General features: G+C 35.7%; 1 protein-coding gene across 4 annotated transcripts in view; it reads right to left on the minus strand.

Annotated features, from left to right (window-relative positions):
• sdk1a (sidekick cell adhesion molecule 1a) overlaps positions 1–23,835 on the minus strand; it is a 493,742-nt gene that overhangs the window by 285,469 nt on the left and 184,438 nt on the right. For all 4 annotated transcript variants that reach the window (XM_088612342.1, XM_088612344.1, XM_088612341.1 and 1 more), the window contains exon 3: positions 8,654–8,813. In XM_088612342.1, the coding sequence (XP_088468468.1) occupies positions 8,654–8,813 (160 nt within the window). The remainder of the gene's footprint in view (positions 1–8,653; positions 8,814–23,835) is intronic.

Below are 23,835 nucleotides of genomic sequence, written 5' to 3' on the forward strand. Positions count from 1 at the left end.
GGATAAAAACAATAACAACAATAGTGGCTGGGCAAACGATTTTTTTTATAGAAATACAAAATGAAATACTGTATAATGATGTGCATGAACAAAGTTATACTGCAATTTTCCTTAGATACGCGATTAAAAAAAAAAATTTTTTGAATCCCTGGCGGAACACATTCCATAAGAATCGGCGCTTTTATACAGTATATCGCCTTTAAACACATATATTTAAACACGTGTTTACGATTTTAATCAAAACGCGATTCAAATCAATATAAATGTTTATTTTGTAACGCATAGGTGACTATTCATTGTTATTAAAAAGACTTAAATTCTATCATGTTGTGATATTTAGAAATATAAATTTGTTTGGTGCGAGTGAGGTTTTATTTAATCTCTGACCACGGGAAACGTTTCATTTTTTCAAAGAAATGTTTGTTAAAAAATAAAGTCATAGTTCCATGGGATTCGATCACAGACCGTGTGACATGGAAGTCAGGAACCTAACCCACACCGCCACCAGCACGGTCAATGCTGAGGGCTGAAAAAGCACTACAGAAACATTATCGACAGACAATGTACAGATTTGATAAAGCTATAAAATAATGTAATTAGGCACAGAAGAAGTTTTCATCACAGTACAATAATAAATGCTGACCATGACTTTAGAAGCATAAATTACCTTACACTGAATTTAAACACAAGCTGTCTTTAGCCCTCTAAGCTGGTTCATACAGAAATGTAGAGAACCAGGCTCAGAACACAGCTTCATTAGCAAATACATATGCAGGACAAGTGGACAAGACGTTTTACAGTGGATGGATTTTTAGAAACATCCCATCAGTGACATCACTGAAGTCAACTCCTAGGTAACTGTCGTGTGGATAGTTTCACAAGAATCAGACAAAGGTTTGAGCATCGCTTGTTCTAGATAAAACTGCAAAAAAAAACAACAACCCATAATGTACTTCTTTGCGGCTCTGTTTGCCCAAATCATATATTCACAACGTGAAATTAGAAAATAATATTACGTAACCAAAATCCGCAATATGGAAAGAGAACCTGTGTAATTGTTGACAGATGATGTACTCGTAACATTTTTACAAGACGAACTACAACATTTAAAAAATGACTTGTATGTACTTGATATCTCTAATCAATCCACTGCACTGCATTAAAACAAAACTAAAACTAAAACGCCCTGGGCATACCGTTTCGCGCTTCTTATCAGTTGCTCAAAAGTAATTTGACCGTATGAAATGCATAATATAAACCTAGAAACATATACGTGAGCAGTATTTACGTAGTATCAGTGTCAAGACATACCTCTCAAATACTATAAATCAAGTTAAAAATATCTCAAGACCGATACTGGTCATATTGAAACCATGTTTCGTGTATGTTTCCTTTAAAGTACCGAGACCAGCCATATACTGTATATTTATGTTCCAAAATTAATATCGTTTATGGGCTTCACACGCCTTGCAGTATGCTCCTATTCTTTTTATGCTCAGCTACTAAGATTTCCCTTCAGTGGTAAAATTCCATATGAATATTCAATACTACAACGGGCACAGTAAAGATGTTTACTGTAAATCTTTCTACGACAGACCAACGGACCACGAGTGCCCCGGTCGGTCAACCAATCACGTACCGCGGTACCCCGCGTCATCTTGCGTCACGATGCGCGACGCCGTAGCCAATTACCTCCGGTACGTGTCTGTACCGCGCACTTTGAATGGCTGCATCTGTATATGGTCATTCTAGAAAGCTAACCAGTACATATATTTTCTTTACTGCTGGCTTGCATGACAAGCAGCCCCTTCTGCTGAATAGATCATTTGTAACAGTAGAAGTAATTCACTGAGAACTATGCCAGCTATGGGTACTTACACGATGTGGCTATGTTATCTTTTGCGACCAGACATCCTAAGATGGAGTTAGTAAAATATAAGCAAAGAAATACATAGCCTACAAGATATAATACAAACTTTTAGTAAAACTTTTAGTTAATTCCCTCAGTCCCCCCTTTGATTCCCTCAGCGCGAATCTACAGTTTAGCGCCTTATACCGCAGTACGTTATTGGATGGCCAAAATGTCTGACAGGCAGCACTCTTGGTCCATTGCTTGTTAGTGAAACGATTGCTTCATTTAATCTCTTTACTGTGAATGTTTAAATCCGCTTAATATTGAATATTAATATGGAATTTTAAAACTAAAGGGAAATATCGGTAGCTGAGCATAAAAAGAAGAGGAGCAGTGTCTGAAGGTCATAAGCGATATTCATTTAGGAATATAAAGAAATTGTGTAAGCTGTATATGGCTGGTATTGGTAGTTTAAATAAAAAATACATTTTCCACTTTCTTCTTAAAAATTTAAGCATTAAAGTCTTTCATTCAGTTACTTACTGTGGTTATTTTGGAAACTTTTTATGTGCTCCTTCTGACTATATTAAGTTTATATACTTTGCAAAAAGTTATAATGTTTTAACCTTTTCTGCAAATACGCTCGTTATCGCAGTAAAAAATGCATACTTTTTAGAATTGGGAATATAATATGGAATCATTAATCTAAAGATATTAATAATTATATTTATTTAAGGATCTAAATATATGTATTTATATAGCTGGTAGTATTACTGTAATCCACTTTCTTTGTAAACATGTTTTATTTTTTTATTTTTTATTTTAATCAATAAATAGTATTAAAATTCACACTGTGATAAACTGTTGCACTTCCACATCTTGTAAAAACATTAATTTGCAAGACTGTGTTCAAACATACGTTAAATCTGACTATCAAAAAAACAGCATTCAATTTTTTCCTGTCTCTCCCTAGTCTCTCTCAATCGCTGCGATTCGGACACAGAATTGTTAAAAATGGGAACAGGTCAGGCAGGCAGAGGAAAGGGGGAGGGGTGAAACTGTTACCTGTCCCGGTTAAAGCGGTTAGAAAATAAGGGAAATTTACACTTGTAAAATGTTCCAATTTTAATGCGATATGGAAGATATTATTAATAATAAATTACCTTGGACGGTCAGTAAACTGAAGATTTATAGAGGAGACACGTGTCTTTTCTTTCCAGCTTGGAATTAACTTTTACCTACTAGCATATTCCATTGCAGCCACTTTAAGCAACGCAGCTCCGTACTTCTCACAAAGGCGAGGAGTGTTAACACCCCGTTGTGTAATGTTATGTAGAACAGACAGTTCTTCCAGATCTGGGGGATGGAAAGGAATTTTCAGTAGCATGCTCTGTTGTCATTGTTGCTGTTTAACATAAGGCAACCAGCAATCAAATGTTCTGCTTTTTTTAACACTTGTTTTACAACGAGTGCCATTTCGCACTGCGCGCTATAGAAACTTCAGGTTGTGCTCCATCCCCCTCTAACAGAGTGCAGTCTTTTCACAGCCTCTGATATGGGAAAAAAAGACCAGCTGATCTGTCCTACATAACAGAAAGAGAAGAGAATGTATGAAACATGTGTTGCGTTTATTAAATTCTTACTCCAGTTATTAATCCAATCTATTTTTACTCAAAATATAGCCAAAGGGATCACTGAAAAGATTCAATTCCAAGCTGAAAAGACAAGACTCAATGTGTCTTCTCTAACTCTTCAGTTAACAGCTCGTCCATGGTCATTCATTATTAATATTGTAACAAATGGCAGGCATACAGATGGTACAAGCCGGTTGCAGCACGGTGACAGCACAGCTCTCTGCTCTCCTGCGCATAACAGGGCTGCTGGCTGCTGGTGCTGAAGGAGGTCTTCTGTAGCTCAGATGGGAAAACCTCTGTTGAGCAACACAGGAGACCAGGGTTTGAGCCCATGTGGCACAAGCCCAAGAATCTGAATTCGTTACAATATTATTAATAATATATTCCGTATTGCATTAAAATTGGAATGTTTTTACAAATATAAGAAGAGGCGATACACAACGTGTAAATATAACCCTTTTCCCTCCTTTAACCTAAAGAATTGTGTGAAGAAATCCTAAATCACAAAACCATCACTTATAATAATTCATCCAGACACTCACACTTACACCAACAACAAGCTATAATGGACTATATATATATATTCGGCTATGTAAGAAACAAAGCAATTCTCTGATCACGCTTTGAACCGCCTTGCTATATTACAGTGCTCACTATCACTACAAGGACAACAGAAGTTTTTTTAAAAAAGAAACGAATGTCAAAATGTTTCCAAAATGTCCACTTGTGATACTTTAGGTGCTTAGTTATATGATTCCATATTAATATAACTATCAAGTGATGTTAAATCACTACAACATTTATCTTTTTAAAATAAAAACAAGTAGTGTTCTTATACTACGTATTCTTAGAAAAGGATAAAACATTATAACTTTTTATGAAGTACAGAAGTACAGGTTGTGTATTTTCGTCCAACTGAGTAATCTTGCTTTTATCAAATATACCAACTTTTTAATGTTAATTATTAACATGCTGTAATACACAGTTTAAAATAATTAAAAGTCTAAAGAGTATACAGCTTAAATTCTTAACTGGAAAAAGATTGTCCCTCAGCAGCGACCGGGATTCGAAACCGGGCGTTTTCTGGCAACAGCTCAGATGCTGTACATGGGACATTAAGCTTTATTAGCTCCACCTGGTGGTTTTACAAGGTATTTCCGGATACTATTATCATATTTCAATTAACATGCGGTATGATGTGGTATATTGCGCCACGCCCACTGCGTTTTAACACAGTGTAACTCAAGCATTTTGAATGGCTGGATCTGTATTTCCTATGGTACTCTGCAAAAACTCTTCAAAAAACTCTTCAAAATTCTATTAATCTCTTGATCTTGTAACTACCTTTGTTAGTTTCTCTTCATATAAACAGCAAAGTGAGGATAATAATTTCATACAAAAATAATAAAAAAGAACTTACCCCGTTTTAAGAAACATTTATCCAAAACTACAATACAGGCTAAGAAGAGATATTGCATTGATTGCATGTTTTGTACCTTTGTAGTTTTAACCAGACAATGCCAAGACCATTAGGTGATCTTAGAAGGAAAGGCATTTTGCTTATATTTTTAAAGGAAATTTTAAATTATTATTTAGAAGAAATTCAAATATTAACTTACTGGCTATTTTTTAAAATGAGCTATTTTTACATATACATATACAGTATACAAAAATAGTGTTTCCAAACTCCAGCACCTCACCTTTGCATGGACCTATATATTCATCGCCCAAACATTGGCACCTAATCAAATATTTCAGTCACAAAGATGCCCAATCAGGATCCAATCAGAAAAAAAACATTTTAAAGAATGCATTAGGGAAGATTTCTTCAACCTTAACTAAGAACAGAGGAAACAAGTTCATACCACTCAAGAAGAAAATCACCAAAGTCTTCAAAGAGATACTGTATCTAGATTTAATAGGGAACACCAAGATTGTTTAGATGGATATTATCAGGTGAAAAATTAACTTATATATTACTTACAAAGTGTTTTATATGCATAGCAGAGCAAAACAAACTCTAAACAAAAGAAACTATCAACAAGCAATATAACATGTTCCATGTTTTTTTTTACTGCCACAGGGGATGTTTACCTCCCAAAAACCCACAGACTGTTGCACTTCTGAGACCTAAAGAAGAAGAACCTCAGATCAAGAAACGAAAGACAATCAATGACTGTTGAGAGAAACAGTTTGAAAATGTGTTCATTCAAGAAGCCACCACCAACAAGCACTTAAAGAGGTTTTGAAAGCCATCACACAAATAAAGAACAGCAAAACAGCAGGAGGTGATAGATTTCCTAAAAGGGACTAAAACTAAACCTCCACTCCAAATTTCGAATGAATTTTCCCAAAAGATTTCAAGCATACCATGAATGTGACAATCTTCAAGAAGGGACAAATCCACCCATCCATTTTCTAACTGTTCTACGCAATACAGGGTTATGGGGGTGCCGAAGCCTATCTCGACAAACAACAGGTACTAGGCAGGACAAACCCTGGACAGGATGCAAGTCCATCACAGGGCACACACGAACACACACACACTCATTCATACCATGGTCAAACCTCCCAGAAGCCAATTAACCTACCATTGCCTCTTTGTACTGTTGGAGGAAACCGAAGCAACCGGAGGAAACCGATGTGAACATGGGTAGAACATACAGTACAAACTCCAAGCAAATTTCACTGCAGGCTCCAGTGTTGCAAGACAGCAATGCTAACCACTGTTCCACATCACTGCTCCACCCAGGACAAAATCATTGCAAGATTATAATCTTATTATCTCCTAATGCCAGGAGCACCAACAATACCTAAAATAAGTCAGCATCCTTTCAATGCTTCATCATGATGCCCATGCACTAAAACTCAGTAATGGATATATTAGTCCAGGCAGAAGTCTAACAAGGGTAAGTAATCGATTAAACTCCATTTTAAATATTTCTGAGTGCCATACTCTGTTTGATTACAGAAAGGTTCCCTACTGGAGTGCAACTGATTTACCAAATGCACTGTAAATATTTAATCCAAACAACCTCCATTAGCAAGCTCCAAATGCACATGCCTTGGTACCACTGATCTGGATTCACATCAAGACTAGAGAATTTGGAGCACTTCCTACTCCTTGGGAGTTACTGTTCACAGAGGGCTGATATTGACATATCAACACTTCTGGCATTTTGTTTGAAATTTGAAAGCATGGCCTTTGATCGCCTGAGGAACTGGGTGTTTGAAGATTGTGACATCAAAACGGAAACCAAACTGATGGTCTTTTGTGCAACATAACTAGTTCTGTTTCAAATCCCATCTTCACAGTACATAATAATAAAAGAAATACTGTATCTTTCGCAATGATTGGATGCCCTTCATGCACACACAACACTCTTCCTAGCTGTTTGAAAACACCAAGGAGCCTTTATTTGGAGCATTCAGAGCAATTCTAGGCTTTCTAAGTTTCAAAGGTGGATTCTCAGAGCATTCAATTTTAAAATGAGGAAAAACCTAACAGCTTGCTACGGTGCTCATGGTACCACATGCCTAAGTGTGCATATACTGTACACATTGGCAACATTTGACTATAGTTTTTTTGCTTAATAAATGCTGTAAGTATATATAAATATTTTAATTAAAACTACTGAACCTTGATAGCCTGATACTGTCAATATGGATCTGGTTACTAATTGTATTACTACCCTGCTACTCTTCAAAATACAACTTGTGAACAGTCATAACCTAATGAATTATAATATTTTTTATTTCCATGTGGATGTTATAGTTTGCACTGTATATGCCTGCCACCTGACTGGGACACAGTGAGCATGGGTCACGTTTTTATTAGGTTGTGTGAAGGTAGAGGTAGGGGTTTTAATGATGATCTGTATTTGCAAGGGTATTTTGAAACAGGAAATTAGCATACAACAAAGGAGCATAGTCTAAAGAGCTGAGCAGGACACTGCATTTTTTAATATCAATAGCTCCCTGTAGCCTTAAGGGGAGGGCTACAATAGTGCATTTTGGGGTTCTGCTTAATACTACAGTGCACCTCTGCTCCTACATGGCTACATTTTCCATTTTCCTTGTGTTAAGTTTGCCTAGATTTGTGGACAAGAATGGCATTTATTCATAGACCCATGCAACAACAGCATTTGTGTCATCACACGTCCTTACTGCTGCAGACAAGCTACAGTGTTAAAGTCTCCAGTCACACATTGAGTTATGTTGACATGCATAACTTTGCTAAACTAGCAGAAAGCCTCATTATTGCTTTCTGCTAGTGATAAAATAATGTATATTATATGCAGACAGAAGCCAGCAATGTGAGCAAGTAAGGTTGCAGAAATTAAATAAAAAGGGATGTGGGAAAAGTCACACAAGCCTAGCACAGTGTTATTTAAAAATATTGCAGAAAATAAAGCACATTTACAGCACCAGGAGAAAAGAGTATGCCAAATATCATGTGATTAAGTATGCAGAGTATTTTATATTTATGGCATTATTAAAAATTCCATGCAATAATTCAATAATATTTCATGCATATCAAGTCCCAAACTATAAAGGGCAATCTATGGAATCAAAAACAACTTTAGAATAAACACGCTTGTGCACAGTAACTTGTTTCTCTTGTAATTTGCATACATAATGCAGTATGATAATCTCATTTGCTGCATAATATCCAGAATGTTACAGTGAAAATTGGCCTCTACCCTCTACCCTTAATGCCAAGTGAACCACGTGGTGCTCTAACACATATAAAGGCCACTTGTGTTTTCCTGCAGTTCAAGATTCATTTCAAATATTCACTTTAAATTCACTTTTGCAAAGCAAATGCAAGTCATTTCTGGTAAAACTTAGTGTACTTGAATGGAGACTACACAGTTGCATTATTGCACAAATTTGCCTGTGTAAGGACACTTTTAAAACAAGCACCAGCTTCAGGAAAAAGGTTTAAAACTCAGATTTAACAGTTTCACTCCACATTCTCCAATGTCTTTGTTTGGAAAACAGTTTTAAACCAAAATGTCCATAAAGGGCTACTTTAATTATTGTAAGCTTAATAAGCAAAAATGTGGACATTCTATTTTTTGAATCCACAACATACAGTAAGGGCCTAAGGATACTGTGAACAACTCTTTTGGGGTTTATTCAAAGAAATAAACTGCACATTTACTTGTACTCAGGTGAGAAGGAAGTGATATCAGTGTTGTTCAAAATCCATTTGAACTCCAAGGGCCAGCTTCCTTCGGTCAGACATGTCATGACCAGGCGATTGCCTTCAAGGTGAATCTGAGCAGGACCAGGCTCCGTCTTGAAATATGGTGAAACATCATCTGTAAGGTGCAAAACAAGACATAGTTAGGGCCCAATGCCTGGCAAGTGAGAAATGGTATGGATACGGTGCTACAGTAGATCTTGCCCATGGCCTCTGTTGTCTCTGCTGGTCTTTGAAGTGTACTTAGGCCCTTGATAGGTTTCCTCCAATATTAATTTCTGTCTTTAGAACAAAGGTCTCTGTGTCAATAGTGCTACTCAAAATAAGCAGAAAATAAAGACAGATGCCGCCACTCAGAACCTACGGTAATTCTTATTACCACATTTGCTATACTACAGCGTACAGTGTACAGGTACAGTGTGTGATTCAATGTCCAAAGATGATTGATAGGTGGCACTTGTTAGATATTAGTGAAATGATTGCTTCATTTGATGTTTCTCTATCTTTAAATCCATTTAATACGGAATGGTAGAGATTTTGGTAGTTGAAAATACTATGAAAATAACAGAAGTATAACGTTCTGAATGACCTAAACTATTAATTTATTAATATAAATATATATTTACCCTATGTACATACGGTAGCTGGTATTCCACCTTCTTCATAAACATTATCTGCATCAAAGTTACTCAGTCACTTACTGTGACAAAAATAACTGAGCATATTAATGTGAATGTCATTAACTATATTCATTTAAAAAAAATATGCATGTACTGTACAGCAGGTAGTGGTAGCTAGAAATAAAAAAATAAGGCATTCAACAGTATTCGGCCTTTATCATAAACATTTTCTTAATCATCTTTAACTCAGTTACTTGATGTGGTTATTTGAGAAGGCATTGAAAAGCTCCTTTAACTACATCTGTTGCAATGGAAAATCAAATGCCCGTCAGAGTGATGCATTGGTAGCTCAGTGATAAAAATCACGCGACAGAGTCCGAGTTCAATTCCATCCAAAACCGAAAGTATTTTTTCAACAAACTGTCCCTTGGGCATAATAGAGACTTTCTCTGACAATAAAATAATATGCAAACTTAATTCACATTTCTGATTATTGTATATATGACAGTATGTAAAATATTAGAGTAATATTAATAAAACATAATAACTTGTATGAACCTCCAGACCTGCAGTACAATCTCCAGGATGAGCAAGGGAATTTAAAGATACCCTTAAAAAGAATGAGTTCAGTTTCTTAAACAATTGAGTTTTTTATGTGTACGCAGCATTTAGTTTTATATATAAATTTAATGTATATCCATTTAATATCTACATTTTTACTTTTTTATAAAGGTTTTCACTAGCCTTTTTCTTCTTAGTAGTAGATATAATTATTTTAGTTATATATTAAATTATTATATTAGTAGTTTTATAATTATTTGGTTTCATCAGAGTTGTTAGAAATACATAAAGATCCAGCCATTCAAAAAGTGTGACGTATGCTGTGCTAAAATGCGGTTGTACTGATCTAATACCTCTTGATAGTAATATTAATATTGAGTTGTGTAACTAAGCAGCTAAAATGTCACAAGGGAACATTTTGGAAACATTTGACTTAAAAAAAATATATATATTATTGTCCTTATAGTGGTAATAGGCAATGGACTGTCATGTAGTGCACTTCACCCAGGCAGTTCAGAGTCCAATCAGAGAATTACTTTGTTTCTTACGTAGCCGAATATATAAAAATAGTCCACGGTTATAGCTTGTTGTTGGCTATGGTGTGAGTGTGTGCATCTGGATGAATTATTATAAGTGATGGTTTCTTCACCGAATTCTTTAAGTTAAAGGAGGGAAAGGCGTTATTTTTACACGTTGTGTATTGCCTCTTATATTTGTAAAAATATTCCAATTTAAATGACATATGGAATATATTATTAACAATATTGTAACTAATTCAGATTCTTGGGCTTGTGTGCTTGCTACTCCCACCTCAGTTCACCCTTCACCGCATGGGCACGAACCCAGGTCTCCTGTGTTGCTCAACAGAGGTTTTGCCGGTTGAGCTACAGAAGACCTCCTTCAGCACCAGTGGCCAGCAGCCCTGTTATGCGCAGGAGGGTAGTGCTGTCACCACACTGCAACCGGTTTGTTCCATCTGTATGCCTGCCGTTCGTTACAATATTAGTAATGAATGACCATGGATGAGTTGTGAACTGAAGAATTAGAGAAGACATGGTGAGTCTTGTCTTTTCAGCTTGGAATTTAACCTTTACAGCGATCCATTTGGCTATGTTTTTTTTATTTTTTACATAGCCAGATGAGTAAAAATAGACCGGATTAAAAAATGGAGTAAGAAATGATATTTCACACATACTTTGAAACCATACGGCTTTGGAACAATGGGAGGCAAGACCCGGCTGTGGGGAGGGGCGGTATTTTGATTTTCCTGTGCAAATGGTATTTTCTACAATACTATGATGAGTCCCTGAGGCATATCGTTTAAATTTCGTAATAATAAAAATAAACCTTTGTTGAGTTTGCACGAAAGATAAAAGATATCTTTTGAGAAGTCGTGTAATGCTTGCAAAGTAGCTGATTTTGAAAAGCATCTAATTTTGCTTGAAGAATTAACATCTGTCTGTACTGTAGCTTTATTTAAATGAGCAGAAAGTATCCTTGCTCTTAAAAGCGGCTGTTAAGCAGACTTTTTTTAGTCTTAACACACCACACCCTTTTGAATGAGTTTTAATCAACTTTGTGTGGAGAGTGAAATAAATGACCGCCGGCACTTTTCCTTCCCCCTGTTGCGAAGTGATAATGTGGAAAACGGAAAACGTTTTTTTTTATTTTACTGGGGAGTGTGAACATTGAGATTAACACAGTGTGATTACAGAGATGGATAATTTAAGTAAATATCTTGACAAACGTCTGAATTTGTGCTTTCACAAGGCTAGATAAAATTGTATCCAGCTGTGAATCAGCTACGCGACCTTGTGTGAATTAGCTATGTAACTTTTTTTAATGTTTGTAAAATGTTCGCTATTCTTGGTAGTACATTTTGCATTCAGTTTGTTTCTGCGTGTTTTTTTCGGCTCCAAACTTTTGTTTAATAAATTGAAGGTTGTGAAAACAGTGACAGCTCACCCTGAACAAAATACAAGCAGTTTGAAATTATTAGTTATTATTAAAAAATCATTTAACTTTGAACATGTTGTGATATTAAGAAATACTAACAAATTCAATATAGTGTAGATAATATTTACTATTTTAGTTTTTCAAAGAAATGTTTAGTTGTTAAAAGAAAACTCATGCTGAGAGCTGGGCTCAAACCCCTGACCTCAAGCATGTGAGTGCACGCCTAACCCATCACACCAACCCTTAAGCTATTGCTGAAAGGGGCAGGCATGTTTCCAAGGCATGCATGTTTCCAAGTAATCGTGGGTGAATGGTGTTTACAGATGTTTACAAAGAAAGTGTACTACGGTAATAATTTGAGCTATATGAATATAATTAAATCGTTATATATCGTTATTAATTTCTTTAGATATGCAATTCCATATTATATTCCCTATTAATCAAATTCTAAAAAGTATCAATTTTTTTACTGTGATAACTTCTAAAGTATATAAACTTAATATAGTCAGAAGGAGTACGTAAAAACTTTTCCAAAAATAACCACAGTAAGTAAACGAATGAAATATTTTAATGCTTAAAATGTTTATGAAGAAAGTGGAATATTGGTGTGTATTTTTTATTTAAACTACCAATACCAGCCATATACAACTTACATAATATGTTTATATTCCTAAATGAATATCGTCTATGACCTTCAGACACATTATGCTTCTCTTCTTTTTATGCTCAGTTACCAACATTTCCCTTTAGTTGTACAATTCCATATTAATATTCGATATTAAGCGGATTTAAACATGCACAGTAAAGAGATTAAATGAAGCAATCGTTTCACTAACAAGCAATGGACCAAGAGTGCTGCCTGTCAGACATTTTGGCCATCCAATCACATACTGCGGTATAATGCACTAAACTGTAGATTCGCGCTGAGGGAATCGAAGGGGGGACTGAGGGAATTAACTAAAAGTTTTACCAGAAGTTTGTATTATATCTTGTAGGCTATGTATTTCTTTGCTTATATTTTACTAACTCCATTTTAGGATGTCTGGTCGCAAAAGATAACATAGCCACATCGTGTCTGTACGCATAGCTGGCATAGTTCTCAGGGAAATTAAAGAGTGAATTACCTCTACTGGAACAAATGATCTATTCATACGGACTCCTGTATGCATATGAAATAAAGATGACTTTCAACACACAAACTCTCAGCTGATGCCCTTTGTTTGGCACATGGTCATTTTGGCCAGCCAATCAAGTACTGTAGTATTCTGCGCTAATCTGTAGATAATTTTGTGCAGTATGGGCTTTAACCATGCATTTTGAATGGCTGCATCTGTAAGAACAACAAAGTTGCACTTGTGGTACATAGCACATATTTTAGGAGTGCTTTGTGCCCTAGTTGTGCATTATCTCCTTGGAATAGAGGGAGGAGGGAAACTGGGTGTGGGCTTTTATATTCATTCTCCGTATTCTTCAATACAAATACCCAATAGTCACTAATGAAGTATTAGTTTAGGAACTCCATTTCCCATGAACCCCTCAGGACTACTTCCTGGCAGCGTCTACATCTCCTTGTTACTAATGCACTTTACAGTAAGTAAAGTAACAGAATGCAACAAATTCAATAATTAAATTAATTTAATTACAACTTTTGTTTCCTTTCTTTTCTTTTCAGCATGGAATAAACCCATTGCATGTCGACGCAGCTACCTACTTGAACCACTACATTGAAATTTTTACTAATTTTATATACCAAAGTATGTTAAATATTCACTTTAAATTCATGAACTCTTAAACCCATAGAGGTACTATCAGATATTAAAAGACGCATTCCTAATGCAAGAAATTGTATAGGGCTAATAAAGAAACGTTACGTTACATTGAGGAAAGGAGACAATAACATGATCCCCAACCCCCACCGCCCAGCTAGGATAGGTGTTAACTAACAAGTAATAGGTTTATTCCATGCTGAAAAAAAGAAGAAAGAGAACACGTTTCGGCCGTGGAGCCTTCTTCAGGTGTCACCTGAAGAAGGCTCCACGGCCGAAACGTTGTGTTCTCTTTCTTCTTTTTTTCAGCATGGAATAAACCTATTACTTGTTCCTTTGCAGCCTACGCATGCTGACGCAGCTACCCACCTGAACTAGGTGTTAACTATCCAGTCAAAAGGGTGCAGTGTTGCAGAGATCAGTGCATTTGCAAGATAATAAGAGACTATGAACTGCAGCAACCAAAAATCCTGTTCCTGTGTCGATGTGAGTGGTTTTATAACAAATCAAATTCTAATAAGATTAACTACAGGACACCTTTTCTGTGTCAGCTAAATGAGACAAATAGAAGTCAGACCAGTCAGGATCTCAGAGTTTAATAAGCAAGTAAATGGATCTAAAACATTTCACATTGTCAAAGAAAAATACATGCATTCTGAATGGCTAGATCTGTATATTACAAAAGTGTATAATACCCAAGGTATACATTAATATAGTTATCTATTTCAAAGTACTTATTCAGGTATTTCATAACTAATGACTATAGTTTTTGTTTAAGAAAATCTGCGTAATTAAGAACCTGACTACAGGAAACTGTAAAATTACCCTATGGCACTCTCAGATGTCACTTAACTGCTGTTTAGTTTGGAATCTTACTGTAATCAATTTATTTTGTTTTATTATTTTAAATGAACACTTTACTTCTTAAAACTTAAGAGAAAAAAGTGATGCCAGTTGATGCTAAAACTGAGAACTATTCTTAGTGTGTATTTAAATGTTCTATAGTTTTCAATGAATTATTAAATTCAGTCAAGGGAAGCACCCCATCTTTGCAGTATTGCTCTGAGAGGCTTTTATGCATCATGTTGTCAGTGAACTGTGGTTTCCTCTCTTACTCTCAAAGCTTCCCAATCACACTCCGCCTCTGCGAAAAGCACTGCTCACTCAGGCAGCTAGTTTAATGCAAAATAAGTTTTGTTAATCAAATAAAACAAACAACAGATGTAAATTATTATGAAAGACATTTGTAATGTGAAAATCTCACCTCTCTCCAGAAACATCCTACTTCAAACCAAATATCATTACCATACAGAATTTTTAAAAATTCTTCTTCAGTTCTGATATCAAATGAGAAACTGTTTCACATTAACCAACACAAAAACAAATTATTACACAAATAAAACAGCTATCCTCTTTTCCTTATTTAAATCCAACCCATCCTCTCTAAAATACATGAAAGGAAACCTATGCAAAATTTTAGCTTTGTTATTACCCAAAGCCAGTTTAACACTGCAAAAGAGATTCTGGGTGGAAATACTATTTTAAATACACTATAAATCAATATTTGAACCGGTCTTAATTCAAAATCAGTCAAAAGGCATACAGAAGGGCATTAATTCAAGATGTTAGCAAATACAGGAAACATCTAACAATACAGCAAATGTGAAACCTTTTTATTACTTTTCTGTTGGTTTTATTACTTTTCTGTGAAGTTGGCCCCCTACAAACAGCACAAATAATGGCTCCCACTGCATTTTGTCTGTGCTACGTTTGCCCTGGTTTGTAGCATTTAAAAAGCAGTAATCATGATGCTTTCCTTCCGAAGTTAGAGCATTTTCTTGTGGAGTGCTGTCACTTAACTACACTGCATTGGGACAGGAGAAATAATGTAGTTTCATTCATTTGTGCCATGTTGTGCCACGAGAAGTAACGTTTGTACTGCTTTTGTTTCCATGATATAACAGTGAAGTTGCCCCCAAACAAACAGCACAAACAGGGACTCCTAATGTTGTTTGTGCAGCTGAAACCAGTGTTTGTGCTTCTTTGGTGTTCAAGATATTAGGCTGCAAAGATTTTTGCTTACTCAGTGGAAGTATTTCTTACAACGACTTTACCATTATCTAGTCCTTCAGCACGCAGGGTTTTGAAATATATTTGCCTTTTTCTTAGTATAATTTTTTTTGTGTGTTTTATGCCTGTTTCATAGAACTTGTGCTTAAGTGCAGTAGTATATACCTCCATGTTGCAAGATGGACATACAGTACATATTCAGAATGTATGACATAAAGGTAACAAGTCAGTGATAAGCAGAGCATCCTCATTCCACATAATTTTACGTTATTTCAGGATTCAGTGATCTAAGAGGGCTGACTTAATAGAACTGGCATTTGTGCAATGTGTCCGGGCATTACCCAATGCAATTATAAGTGATACAGGTACTGCAGGACTGTCAAAATAAAGAATTAAGATATACATGATAATAATTAAAATAATTATAATAATTGCTTACATTTATATAGCACTTTTCTGGACACTCCACTCAAAGCGCTTTACAGGTAATGGGGACTCCCCTCCCCCACCACCAATGTGCAGCATCCACTTCGATGATGCGGCGGCAGCCATAGTGCGCCAGAACATGCATATTAAGCACACATACAAAAAATCTGAACTACATATAAGAACTGTAACAAATCCTATGTTCACATACAGGAAACAACTGATTTACTAAAAATGTTATTGTAAAAAAGTTGCAATTCAAAGAAAATACAAAAGTCTTTCTTTCAAAATTTCAATATTTTGACTCATGAAAGGCTTGAAATTTCATTCAGAACCACTCAAAGCGGTGATCTATTATTGTTTACATTTGAGAGGTGGTACCACTTCCAATGTTGTTTTTCTGATTTATTTTTTAAATACCGTCAATCCAGTAGTACCAGTACCAGGACAGACATACTGTATATTACTGTCTAGCCTAGAACATTTCATGATTAGCATCGCACAATTTACCACAATAAAACACTGTTTTTTAATGCAGGGAGTTGTGTTAATTTGCTCATATTAAAATATGTAATGATGCAATCCACAAGTGGCTAGCTATCTAAACTGATTTTCAGCTTTTAAAACTATTTACACAGCTAATAAGGCATGCTGGTTAAATCTTTTTTTTTTTCAGAAAATGTGAGTGTTTCTTTACTTCTACCTTCTCTTTTAAAAAGGTTAAGAATACACATCTCTCCCTCTTCATTACAGTCCCAATTTCTCACACCAGTTATTAAACCTCAGTAACAAAATAAATTCATTTACTATATAGAAACAATTAAAATTTGAATCAAGCACAAAATCCTAAAATTTGTAAAAGGACTATAAGTCACCATGTTATCACAAACCCCTGGTCTCATCACGGGCAAGAGCAAGAGTTCCCAAGAACTGTGACGTGATGTGGCCCTTTCTGCTCACTAGTCAGTTTAACAACAAATGGATTGCAAAGTACGAGTGAATAAGTACAGGTTGTGCAGCAGATAGCTCACAGCAAAAAGTTTCCAACGTGATTGTAGAGTTACACAGAGTTAACAAGTTAAATTGAGAGCAATATTTAAATTGGATTAAAGAGATGTACAGATGCAGCCATTCAAAATGGGTGAGGTATTTCGCGGCATACCCCGGTGGGCGTGTCACAGTATCACGCGGTATCACGCGGTATCACGCGTTTCACGTGTGTCACGTGACTAACTATCCGGTGTCGCCTTGTAAAACCGCCAGGGGGAGCTTAACCTCTCATGTACAGCATTTGAGCCTTTAATTTTGAACTGTGTATTACAGCATGTTAATCATCAGTCATTAAAATGTTGGTATATTTTATGAAAGCAAGATTGCTCAGTTGGACAAAAGTACACAACCTACCTTTATCAGAAATATTTATGCATCAAAGCCTTTACTGAAGATATTACTAATAGTATTAATAATGGATGACTTTGGACAAGCTGTATACTCAAAGTATAATTTCTTTAGCACATTTGTACAAGCACTTGGAATCTGTCCAAGCCATACTTTGTCAGGCATTTTGTTTTACTTCAACGGGGCATAAAAACTTCCTTGCTTTTAACAGGGCGTTTCATAATTTCTAGCTACGAAAATGATTTAAAATGCAACACCTATCATTCAACTAGAGCTTAAAATATCACAAGGAAAAATACACACCAGTATTCCATTTCTCCCTAAACATTGTAAGCTTCGAAGTCTTTAACTAACGTGATACCGGAGTCAACAAGCATACTTTTAGAATTTGATTAAAAGGGAATATAATATGGAATCGCGTATCTAAAGAATTTAATAACGGTATGATTATATCCGTGTACTGCGGCAGAGCTATGTAGGGCTGTTTCGCCTGCCTGATCATGTGAGCTCTCTTGTAGCCTACTGGTCTAGGTGCGTGACTACCAACTGGCAGGTTGTGTGTTCGAATCCAGCTGATGCTGGACTTTTATTTTAACAAACATTTCTTCTAAAAAATAGGTAAGTGATATTATGGACAATCAATTGACTTTTATATTTCAAAATATCGCAACATGATCGATATTTGCGATATTTTGAACATATCTTCCCTTCTGACAGCGGTTCCTGCTTCTATTGTGTGTGTGTGTGCAACAGTAAATTTTTATAGAGAAATGGAGGCTGGACAGTATGCGTTACAATATAAACATTTATATTGATTTAAATCGTGTTCTGATTTAAATCGCAAACGCGTGTTTAATTATGTGTTTTTTAATCATGATCAGGCTAATGCATTTCTACATTTTCTGTATGAACCAGCTTAGAGGTTCATACAGAAAGACAGCTTGTGTTTAAATTGAGTGTAAGGTAATTTATGCTTCTAAAGTCATGGTCAGTATTGTTGTACTGTGCTGTACTGTGTCACATTATTTTATAGCGTTTTTATTGCGTTATTAAATCCGGTGGCACTGTGTTAGTTTCCTGACTCACATTATTTAAACTGCGACACTGATCATTCATCTCTAAATAAACTTTATTTTATATAGCGTTTTAAGCGAATAGGTAATTAGATTGCTCATAAACCTAATCACTTTTTCTACATAAACACAGCGTGATTGCTCTCTGAAAATGCTTTTCCTTTATTTTTAAAGTAGGCTCAGATTTCAACTATAGATCGTATTATTATAAACTTTCTTGGAAAAATGTATTTTATGTAAACCATGTTTGCTATTAATTCATTTAGGGCTAAAATACGTTCATTGTCTTCTAATCGAGTCGAGTTGACATTGGAAGCCTGCCACACCCGGACCGTTAAACCAACGCATTAGCACGTCAAAGCCCATTGAGCCAGTATTGGCTTTAGTATCCCCCCCTTCTCCCCTCAATTCAATTCAATTCAAGGTGTTTTATTTGCATGACAGATGGGTACAAGCAGTGTTGGGCACTGTATGTATATTGTAACGCTTACGGCAGACAGGCACTGTGTAGGAGCCGACGCACCAGAGCAGCGCCTGCAATTTTTATATTTATAACTTAGTTTTTAAAATTAGTCAAGCAATACGAAGCATCTCCTTTTACTTAGTGCCTGAGCATACTGCAACGCGTGTGAAGCCCAAAAACGATATTAATTTTGGAACTTAAACATACAGTATATGGCTGGTCTCGGTACTTTAAAGAAAACATACACACCAGTATTCCATTTCTCCCTAAACGTTTTAAGCATCGAAGTCTTTAACTAACGCGATACCGGAGTCAACAAGCATACTTTTAGAATTTGATTAAAAGGGAATATAATATGGAATCGTGTATCTCCAGAATTTAAAGACCAGACAATCGCAAACTCGTTTTCAATAAAAGTATTTTATTCATTCAGCAGTTTGTGAGAGGGACATCCAGCAGGGAGAGACACACACACCGGTTTTCATTGACAACATTGTTTTTTTTTCAATTCCTCTTGTCTAACAGGAATGTTTTGTTTGTGGACAGACTGTTAGACAAGAGGAAAAGACCGCCTCCTCCTACGAAGCATTTCGTTGATCCGATCACGAATTCTTTTCCAGTTGTACGCAGCAAGGGTTGAGAATCTCCGATTCACCATCGTACTAATGGTTTCCCGGAGATTGGGTTAAAAAAAAAAAAAACATACTAACAACTGTGCCATCCTACTCCTTAGTTAATACATTTTATTATTCATAAACAGTTAACATTGTTAGCAAAATATTTTGAATTATATTTAACCCTATTTTTTCTTTAGTTTTGTATTTAACTTATTATATGATAGTCAGACTTAATGTATATTTGAACAATGAAAATATATTTTTACAAGATTTTACATTAAGCACTTAAAATTAATATGGTTAATAATAGTAAACTGTAACATGCTGTAACAAGATCGGTTAAACTGCGGAGAAAATGCTTTCAGAGAAAATGTTTCAACCAAACCTGTTCCCACACACCCCGCCCCCACTACCATTAGAATATACACAAACATTTTAGCGTTTCATTCTGAGCAGAAGACCCTCACACCTGAAGAGTGCTGGCTGTGACGAATTAAACCGGTTTTACAGGTTTCAATCACAGACCATGTGACATGGGACTCAGTAAACTACAGTAACACCGTATTTGATAACGCTTTAAAAACGCTATAAAATAATGTGACTTGGCACAGAACAAGTTTACAGCACAGTACAAAGATAAATGCTGACCATGACTTTAGAAGCATAAATTGCCTTACACTCAATTTAAACACAAGCTGTCTTTAGCCCTCTAAGCTGGTTCATACAGAAATGTAGAGATCTAGGCTCAGAACACACAGCTTCATTAGCGAATACATATGCAGGACAACTAGAGAAGACGTTTTACAGAGGATGGATTTTTAGAAACATCCCATCAGACATCCCATCATATTCACAACGTGAAATCTAGAAAATAATATTACGTAACCAAAATCCGCAATATGGAAACAGAACCTGTGTAATTGTTGATAGATGATGTACTCGTAACATTTTTTCAAGACGAACTACAACATTTAAAAAATGACCTGTATGTACTTGATATCTCTAATCAATCCACGGGTCCCAGCACAAAACGAAAGTAAAACGCATACCGTTTCGCGCTTCTTAATGCTCAAAAGTAATTTGACCGTATGAAATGCATAATATAAACCTAGAAACATATACGTAAGCAGTACTTAAGCACTGTAGTATCGGTGTTAAGACATACCTCTCAAATACTGTAAATCAAGTTAAAAATATCTCAAGACCGATTCTGGTCGTAATGAAACCATGCAAGGGAGTTTTTATGCAGTTCTTTTGCAACATGAATATAATTATATCGTTATTAATTTCTTGAGATACACGATTCCATATTATATTCCCTTTTAATCAAATTCTAAAAGTATGCTTGTTGATCACGTTAGTTAAAGACTTCGAAGCTTACAATGTTTAGGGAGAAATGGAATACCGGTGTGTATTTTTTTCTTTAAAGTACCGAGACCAGCCATATACTGTATGTTTATGTTAAGATTTCCCTTCAGTGGTAAAATTAGATATGAATATTCAATACTTAAACGGGCACAGTTAAGACATTAAATATACATATACATATTGTATACAGTACAGTTTGCATACGGTAATATGTTTATGTTACGCGATTAAAAAATAAATAAATAAAACTGGAAGGTCCAGCACCACCATTATGTTTATATGGTTGTTTTTGTTGGTTGGTTGTTATTATGGTTATTAATAATACGATCTATAGTTGAAATCTGAGCCTAAATAAAAAGAAAAAGCAAGTGATTAGGTTTATGAGCAGTCTAATTACTTATTCGTTTAAAACGCTATATAAAATAAAGTTTATTATTAATTTGCTGGACAGAGCGGTGAACATTATTATGCATAAGACAAAGATAACGATCCTGATCAGTTTAGAAATCTGTATACGCTGTAAGGTTTTTACTTATTAAACTTTTAAAATACACGTTTTGAATAGAAAGAAATCCTCTTCCTGGTAGTGTGTATAGCAAACCAGCACGTCTTTTTTCTCCAATCAGAGGGGTGTCAGATAGTGTCAGCCAATCACCATTCTGCGTTGGGTAGCAACGGGTGACTGTTCTCAGGCGGAAGATGTAAGCAGCTTAATGTTCGTGTTAAATAATTTTTTTTTTAATTCAATTAAACGGGCACAGTTAAGACATTAAATATACATATACATACTGTATACAGTACAGTTTGCATACGGTAAAATGTTTATGTTACGCGATTAAAAAATAAATAAATAAAAATGAAAAGTCCAGCACCAGCTGGATTCGAACACACAACCTGCCAGTTGGTAGTCACGCACCTAGACCAGTAGGCTACAAGAGAGCTCGCATGATCAGGCAGGCGAAACAGCCCTACATAGCTCTGCCGCAGTACACGGATATAATCATACCGTTATTAAATTCTTTAGATACGCGATTCCATATTATATTCCCTTTTAATCAAATTCTTAAAGTATGCTTGTTGACTCCGCTATCACGTTAGTTAAAGACTTCGAAGCTTACAATGTTTAGGGAGAAATGGAATACTGGTGTGTATTTTTTTCTTTAAAGTACCAAGACCAGCCATATACTGTATGTTTACGTTCCAAAATTAATATCGTTTATGGCCTTCACACGCGTTACAGTATGCTCCTATTCTTTTTATGCTCAGCTACTAAGATTTCCCTTCAGTGGTAAAATTCAATATCTACAACGGGCACAGTAAAGACGTTTACAGTAAGTCTTTCTACGACAGACCAACGGACCACGAGTGCCCCTGTCGGTCAACCAATCACGCACTGCGGTATCGCGTGTCATCATACCTGCGGTATCTGTACTGCGGTGTCTGTACCGCGCACTTTGAATGGCTGCATCTGTATTTGCAAGTTTTCTTCTTTACAATGTAATAGGGCCACTTGATGCCTCGTTTTGAAACACAGAATATGCCGCTATGTTTACTGTGTGTAATCTACAAATTACTGTGCACATTTACTTTCATTATGGTTTGAAATGCACTCAATGCTGACTCTTTCAAATCCAGGAATACAAAAATATCACTGCATTCCCCTTTATATTACACAGTGGATTGGGGGGCACATTCACAGCACAAATACTACTTTTAACAGCACACAGCATAACAAATGAAACCAGCTTAGTTTTCCTGCATCTAACATGGAGCAAACTAAAGTGTTGTTCTCCTCCATTTTAGGAGGGCTGAGGAATGTCACTCTCCAAAACAATAATGCTGTATTTATTTAGGAATGGAAAGTAGAAGAAAAGCAACAATTAATGACACAAACTAGCACAAAAAACGGCTTAATGAATGAGCTCTATTGCACAGCTGTAGGGGGAGCTCAGTGACAGGTCTGACCAAAAAAACACTCTATACCTTAGAAACAAAAGCAGTACAAATCCTGCTTTTAACAGCACAAACGTAGTGCAAGCTAATGAGACCAGTTTGGTTCTCCTGCATCATTGCAGGGATGCTGAGTTACATGACTCCCCTATAAAAAGAAAACAGAAAATAACACAAATGCTAATTTTAACAGTACAAACATACTGCAATTGTAACACAAACACATGAATGTAACAAGCACTGTTTGTGCTGTTTTTTAGAGGACCAGCGTCACAGATATTGTATATTTTATGGCTTTTTTGATTAGTCTATTACCGAATTTTATAGTTCTGTTGAAAGATATTTTTCAATTTCAAGACTTGCTTGCATTTTTGCAGACAGTACACTATTGTTTTATTTTATGTGCTCCTGAACAGTAGATATGATATTCACAAACACCTTATATAACTCTACCTTGTCTAAGCAAGCAGTGATACCATGATGCAATACCAGGCAAGAAGGGTCCAAAATGAAATTGAAACCACAGACACAAAGAAGATATCTGAACAGAAATGTATCTATACAAATAGATTTCAAATGGGCACTGAAAAGAAAATTACGTGTCAAGTTTTCACAAATCTACAGTAAGGGGTTAACAACTTTCAAAGATATGTCATAACTTTCCCCTGCAGTGAAATAATAACTATAACGCTCCCCCCTCCAAATCTCTGACAAAATCAATTGTGCCATAAACAGCACCGCCCATGGCATACAAATGATCCCAAATGTACTGGTGAAGTGTCAATGAAATTTATTAAGCCATCATAATCAAAACCATCAATCAAGGCCAGAGTCCAGCAGTGGAAGGTTTAGAAATCTCAGCGTGAATGGAA

Source organism: Lepisosteus platostomus, chromosome 19 (assembly GCF_059453375.1).
Source record: "Lepisosteus platostomus isolate fLepPlt1 chromosome 19, fLepPlt1.hap1, whole genome shotgun sequence".
NCBI classification, from domain to species: Eukaryota; Metazoa; Chordata; class Actinopteri; order Semionotiformes; family Lepisosteidae; genus Lepisosteus; species Lepisosteus platostomus.